Here is a 7,500-nt window from a genome sequence, read left to right on the forward strand (position 1 = left end):
GCCAGTTAGTATCATACTCAAGCAGAGGTTCAAGTTACCATGTCTCATAAACAAGAAAATCAAGTCTTGTCAAGCTTGCCTCAAGATGATTTATATAAAAAATGTGTTAAATTCTTTGGTATTTTTTCCTGGCATACTCAAAATCAAGTAGCAAGGAATTCCTGATTATATTTATATTGTATCATGAATAAGTTTTATTTTAGGTTATATGAATACATAAAAATTAAGATAAAGGAGTCAATGACTTTGTCTTTTAATTATAAACAAAATGCAGGGTTGCTTAATCATGAAAACTTGTCCTGTTAACCTTCCAATTATTTGGATTTTCAGATTGGGATGATCCTCGACTATTTACCCTAACAGCATTACGTAGAAGAGGTTTCCCATCTGAGGCTATAAATAATTTCTGTGCAACACTGGGTCTAACTGGTGCTCAAATCTCCATCCATCCTGATGCATTAGAAGCACATGTTCGAGATGTACTGAATGTTACTGCACACAGGTAAACTGCTGATGTACTTCATGCAAAAAGTTGAATATTGAAAATGTTATTTTAGATTTGATGCATCATAATTAATAACTTCTATTCACTGGTGGAGAGAGATATGATACAATGATTGGAAAAATTTTACAACTAATTTTTTACAAAACTGTAGACCATTTAAATATTTAGGCACATAGCACTTGGTACTCAGCCCTTTATGATATTATTATTGCAGAGCTATGGTCGTACTAGAACCCCTGAAGGTGGTGATCACCAACTTCCCAAGTGAAGCAGCTATTACTGTGAGCGCACCAAATATCCCAGGCAATGATGCTGCAGGAACACACAATGTGATCTTTGATAGAGAGATGTGGATTGAGAGATCAGACTTCCGTGAGGTAATTTTTTATTTTTTGACTGGTTGAAATGAATACTCTAGCTATTTGAAAAAAACACTCATGTTTCTTTCTTGCTTGAGACAAATCATCACTGCTGGATTTTGGCATTGCAGGAAGAAGAGAAAGGATATCGAAGGTTAACTCCACAACAGAGCGTAGGTCTTCGTCATTGTGGATACATTATTAAAGTCCAAGAAGTTGTAAAAGATGCTTCAGGGAAAGTAGATCATCTTAAAGTACTATGTGAACCTGCTGCAGAAGGCAATAAGCCCAAAGCTTTCATCCACTGGGTAGCACAAGCTGTCAAGTGTGAAATCAGGAATTATGAGAGATTGTAAGTGGTATTTCCTCCTCCTCCTGCTTCTCATCTGAAATAAATATGAAATTCAGATGGCATTTTTCTCATGCTAATATTATTGACAAATTCCGTGGTATTATTTAAATCTGTTACATTTGTTTTTGCTTTCCTTTTTCAGATTCAAACATGAGTGTCCAGAAGACCCTGCAGTTGTGCCAGGTGGTTTCCTTACAGATATCAATCCCAACTCCTTGTCCATATCCCTTGGCATGGCAGACATTTCCGTGAAGAATGCCAAAGTTTATACAAAATTCCAATTTGAGCGCACAGGCTTCTACTCGGTAGACCCTGACTCAAGTCCTGACTTCTTGGTTTTCAATAAGACTGTTGGGTTGAAAGAAGATAAGGGGAAAAATTAGGGTAGATGTTAAATTGTAAGCTCTGGCTGCAATAAGTTTTTATATGCATACTAAATATATTAGTTTTATGAAGTTCAGGGTAATCAGCAGTTTTTAATGAGGTGCCTTTTTATTGTCTAAGTAGAAAGGTAATGCCTTGAAGTAACATCATATTTTCATGTTGGTTAGATGGGTAGGAATCAAAATTAGTGATGACTGAAGCCATATTATTTAGTGGGGTATACTTTTCTTTTCTTGATTTATGACTATTTAATACTTCCAAATATTTCAAGTTAAAAAAAATCAAGTCAATCATGCAGTCCATGGTGGTATTTTTATATTGAATATAAAATTCCTGCAGAAGTCAGACCATCTTTGTTTAAAATGAGTCATGTCTTTTTTCTTCTGCTGATTATTGAAAATTATATATCTTGGTGTTCATATTTCTGTTTCTAATTGATTGAAATTTTTAAACATCAGTTTTATGCAAGAACAATGTGTAGGGGTAAAATTTGTGATGTACAGTTAAGTTCAAGATTTGCTGGACACTTGGTAGTGCTAACCTTTCTGCATTATTTCCATACTTTCTATAATGCAATAGTATTCAGCTAACATGTGTACCTATGATAAGTAACTAGTTAGCCTATGAACTGTTACAGTCAATTTTATTCACATGCTTTTAAAAGTTGTTACTGCAAACAAATAGAAAATAGAAATGATGTAGTATCCAGTGTTGGAATCTTAAACATAACTATACACTAAATTATGATTTCCCTCAGTGGAGCTTTCTTTTTCATGCAAAGTATGTGTTAATGACTTTATTTGAAGCATCTAGATAAACTTAAATTTCCAAATTTAATTAACCCAAATTAGAATATTGAGCTATGTGACATTGTAATTGTGAAGTCAGTATTGGCTGTAAAACAAATGTGATTTCAGAAGCATAACTGTGTTCATATGTTTTTTACCCTAAAGTAAATTATGAATTGTAGAAGATGTTTCATTTACTCAGTCCTTAAAATTGAAACATTTTGGTAATGGTTTCATTAGCAAAAGATATCCATAAAGCATAATTATCAGAAAAAAATGGCAATATGTGTATCATACTAAATATATTAAATCATTGATAACAGACCATATGCAATTTCTGGGGAGATCAAATCAAAATGTGTACTAGGTTATTAGTTCATCATTCATTTTCCATCTCTGTCTTTATTTCTTTTTATATCCCATTAAGTGTATTATGGGATTCACTCTTCTAGATTAGTATATTTTTTTGCATTTCATTCTGATTGTCAGTCAGATGCTTTCTTTTCCCCATATTTATTCCAATAGTTATGTCATAGAGGAATTGTTAGAATATTATATTACAAAATAATGTTGCTTTTATTGTACTCAATAAATTTATCAATAAATGCTTTTAGAATATAACATTACCAATGAATAATTTTCTGTCTGCTCCCATTTGCTAAAACTTATGTTAATTTCTCCAATCACCATTTCAACCATTGAGTTAACTTGTGTTCATTTTATACAGATTCATGACAGGAAAAGTGGAAAACTTTTGAATGTGAATATTTAGGGGAACTGATGTGCAACCCTTTTATGGTAGTTTGCAATGGTATTTTAGGATTCAATCATTAGGCCATCAACTATCTTTAGTGTGAATGAGACAGATAATCACAGGTCCAGAGAGAAATAGCCTAGGAAAAGAACATTAAATTGATTGCTATATAGCATTTCAGTGATTCTATATTCTGATGTAGTTTACAACTACTGCAGCATGTTGTACCCCCACAGCTCCCAACTGCTACACTTGGAATTTTGTAAAACATTTACAAATGTAAATGTTTTATTCCAGTGAAGGTGATGATGTCAGTTAAGTTGGTTTAAACGTCAGTTAACCTGCTGCTTACAGAGCCACATAAAACCGAAAAATACTTTTATTGCTAACTATTGGGACTATTTTAGGACAGTTCATAGTAATAAATAATGAGTACTTTTTAAATATATTTGTGAATTTACCATGCTGTCATGTACAGTGCACAAGAGTCCTCTCCAATTGGTTTTACACAGTTGATATACAGTCGCACATTATTCCAGACTTCCTTCAATTTCAGAATGGAAACACTTTTTTTCTAGCACAATTTGTATATCATTATGTATCTGACAAAGTAATAGACAGGATTCCACTTTCATATCGTCTGCACAAGCATGGAATTTCGCCTAAAACCATTATATATTACATATTCACCACAAGATATATATGTATATGTATAATATATATATGTATATGTATATGTATAATATATATATGTATATGTATAATATATATATGTATATGTATATGTATAATATATATATATGTATATGTATAATATATATATATATATATATATATATATATATATATATATATATATATATATTATGTATATTTTATATATATATATATTATATATATTATATATATATTTATATATATATATATATATATATATATATATATATATATATATATATATATATATATATATATATATATATATATATATATACACATATATACACACACGTGTGTGTGTGTATGTGTGGAGGGTGGGTGGATAAGTGTGGATGTATGTGTATGTGTGTCTATTTTGTGTATAGAGGGGTTTTCTGCCATATTATCAACACGGTAGAGTGTTTTTACCATTCACCTCATTTGGAAATCTAGATTCACACACCATACATGAGACGAATCATCGATCTGTGTTATTATATTTCAATACTTTTAGACTTGTTACAATAATATATCAAGCAAGCGAACAATGCAGTTTGGCATTGTTAAACAAAAACCGGTAATATTACTTGCTAACTGCACTATAAATTTACATACTACTGTGTACATGTATTTTTTTCTTTATACACTGAGATGTGCATCACGTCAGTGATTCTGAAATACTGCGATAAACAACATTTACAAGATGTTGTGCCTTTCGTTTTTCCTGATCAAAATAAAAAATATAAAAATATATGGGTCATGAAAGTAATTCTATTGGGTAAAATTGACTGTAAAAACAACTAGTTATTTCCGCCATGAGGGATATTGGGTAAAGAGTAGAAAAATAATTTTAATTACGACCTATTGGAAATCTTTGCTTCCCTGATCGTGAAGTGATATGGACAATTACCTCGTAATTTCGGCCATTTGTATTGGTTTACTGGTATTCGGATTCCTGTTATATTTGCGGCAGATCACCTTGTATGTGTATGTGTGTTACCTTTTTTTGTATGATTGCATATTTCTTAAAGTAGCCATTACCTATTTGTGCTATATTCAAATCTGATATCTACAAATAGTGTAGGTGCATATATATGAGGTTCCTGTGTGAATCTCGTGTAAAATTTTGCCACCATCGATAAATCCGCACATGTGATAGTTTCATTTTTATGACCTTAAAGGCCATCTTCAGGGTCAGATTTGAAAATCCCCATTAAGCGGTTTCGCTACCAAGAGAAAGAAGCAATAAAAGAAGAAGAAGAAAAAAAAAACGATACGGGATTCATATAAGAAGGAAATGTGTCGAGGTATAACTTACTTGCTGAATTTGGTTATTACCATCAGTGTAATTCAAAATACATGTAGGGTGTTATATGTACATTGTTTATTTAAACCATGGGGTCTTCAAGATTACTATCAATACAACTTGAGATATTGAAAATACTGTCACTTTTCTACATTCCAGTTACAGGTTGATTTACCTTACGCGCACAGTTAAGAAAATTACAGCATATCGAATGTATATTCTAATATATATTTTTTAATGTTTACGGGTAAGATTAACCAAGGGAGCTAGTTCGTAAATATCTTGAGAGGAACAGCCCTATTGATTGCAACGCCATCGCCACTGCACATTGACTTATTAATACTTGGATGGCATCTTATAGAATAACTTCGTGACCAACTAGAGTTAATCTATTCAATTCCACATAATCCAACAAATGTGACACGAAGGCGAAAATGACATCATAAATCGAGCCTCACATGTTAAAAGAGTGGTGGCCAATTGGTTAATAGTATCAAAAGTATCAAAAGGACATCATAAGTGTTCGCTTTATCGAGATACGAATATGATGACCTCGAGTTATTCATTCACCATATTACTCTGCTATGGCATATTACATTCCAGTCTTAAGGAACTTCACGCCGAGTTTAAATACATTTTCTGGTGTTCATTGCCAGCGTATGTCATGCAGTATTAACCAGACAACCAGCATGATTATGAATTAACCTCATAATAAAAGATGGAACCATATATTTTTCCTTCCTCTACACCCACTGATTTGATTTAAAGAAACGGTTTAAAGCATACGTTTCTCACGGGAATACACGACTTCACTGCTATTTCAAGATGATAGCCATTGCAACTGCATAAGAATATCAGTTCTAGTAAAGGGAAGTATCCATTGGGATATACATACATACATACATATATATATATATATATATATATATATATATATATATATATATATATATATATATATATACATATAAATATATACATATTCTCTCTCATCTCTCTCTCTATCTCTCTCTCTCTCTCTCTCTCTCTCTCTCTCTCTCTCTCTCTCTCTCTCTCTCTCTCTCTCTCTCTCTCTCTCTCTCTCTCTCTCTCTCTCTCTCTCTCTCTCTCTCTCTCTCTCTCTCTCTCTCCTCCCTCCTCCCCCCCCCCCCCCCCCCCCTCTCTCTCTCTCTCTCTCTCTCTCTCTCTCTCTCTCTCTCTCTCTCTCTCTCTCTCTCTCTCTCTCTCTCTCTCTCTCTCTCTTGGCCCAACACCCTCACTTTGGTGGGTGCTAAAGTTTGACTCTGGAAACACTCATCTTTGTATTTTCAGTTTATTTATTATTTATTTTATCTTCATGTGCAGCCTCACTGCACATACCAACGTGTCATGCGTGGCACGAGTACTATATATGTAATAATGTACTAATTAATGTATAAGGCCTGTCGCTCTATGAGCGTAATAAATTGATGAAAACAAATTCTCTCTCTCTCTCTCTCTCTCTCTCTCTCTCTCTCTCTCTCTCTATATATATATATATATATATATATATATATATATATATATATATATTATACATAGATATACATATATTTTTGTACATTTCAAAATTCGATGGTTCTCTACCCCAAATTTATCTGGCCTCGTTCATAATCAACCTTCAGGAACCCAGTCATTTAAAATTCAACAATTTTGAGTTTGATTTATGTAAGCAGACCGGTACCCCCCACCCCACCCCCACCCACACACACCTCAAAACACGAGTTACAAAGCTCAAACACGCAGATACTCAATGCTACATTCATATTGATATTACATACAAAGGCTGTATTGTCCTTCTGTATTCATCCTTTGATTGTTTGAAATTAACGAAAATGAAGGTATATTATTGTGCGAATAATTGACTCGTTCATCTATATCGAAGCATTTCTGAAGAAGGTGAAGGCGGTATTTTGGCGTTATTGCTTTGGTAGTTTGTGTTTTATTCATGTTGATTAAGTCTTAATGTACAATTGGCTGAGATATTTATGATCTTAATACCCATTTAAGCTAAAGGGACAAGTTTTTAAACGTTTTGTGTTTAAGAAATAGTGAAATAAGCTATGTTTAGGTGTGCAAGTAGAATATTTGTACGTTTTTACAGAATTTGGGGGGACTTTTAATTTCAAAGATTATTATAGCTCTACTAAATATTAATATTATTGAAGTTTTGCCTTCTTATAGGAAATTTAAGCTTATGAAATATCTGTGAAACAAATATTAATCTTAAAGAAAATATTATTTGGTTAAACAAATTGAAAGCAAAACACTGAAGTGCAATAAAATATTCATTAGGTTGCATAGCTTCTTCTGCAAGAGAGAGGGAACTTAATGA

The 7,500-nt window shown here is 32.5% G+C and overlaps 2 protein-coding genes across 4 annotated transcripts in view; both read left to right on the forward strand.

The window, feature by feature from the left end:
• Nucleotides 1-2,569, forward strand: part of GlnRS (Glutaminyl-tRNA synthetase) — a 10,916-nt gene extending 8,347 nt beyond the window's left edge. For both annotated transcript variants that reach the window (XM_043007667.2, XM_086537961.1), the window contains exons 10-13: nt 331-502; nt 720-882; nt 996-1,216; nt 1,359-2,569. In XM_043007667.2, the coding sequence (XP_042863601.1) occupies nt 331-502; nt 720-882; nt 996-1,216; nt 1,359-1,599 (797 nt within the window). In that variant the 3' untranslated portion in view covers nt 1,600-2,569. The remainder of the gene's footprint in view (nt 1-330; nt 503-719; nt 883-995; nt 1,217-1,358) is intronic.
• Nucleotides 2,570-6,892: 4,323 nt separating this feature from the next.
• The window catches only part of LOC122247955 (DNA oxidative demethylase ALKBH2), a 7,313-nt gene continuing 6,705 nt past the window's right edge, over nt 6,893-7,500 (forward strand). Inside the window, exon 1 of one of the 2 annotated variants that reach the window (XM_043007662.2) lies at nt 6,893-7,064. The gene's annotated coding sequence lies outside the window, so the exon portion shown is untranslated. Of the gene's footprint in view, nt 7,096-7,500 lie in introns of both variants that reach the window. The other variant, XM_043007663.2, reaches the window with a different exon arrangement.

The sequence above is a fragment of the Penaeus japonicus genome, unplaced genomic scaffold (assembly GCF_977035675.1).
Source record: "Penaeus japonicus unplaced genomic scaffold, GWHDUDI00000001_assembly GWHDUDI00000006, whole genome shotgun sequence".
Classification (NCBI taxonomy): Eukaryota; Metazoa; Arthropoda; class Malacostraca; order Decapoda; family Penaeidae; genus Penaeus; species Penaeus japonicus.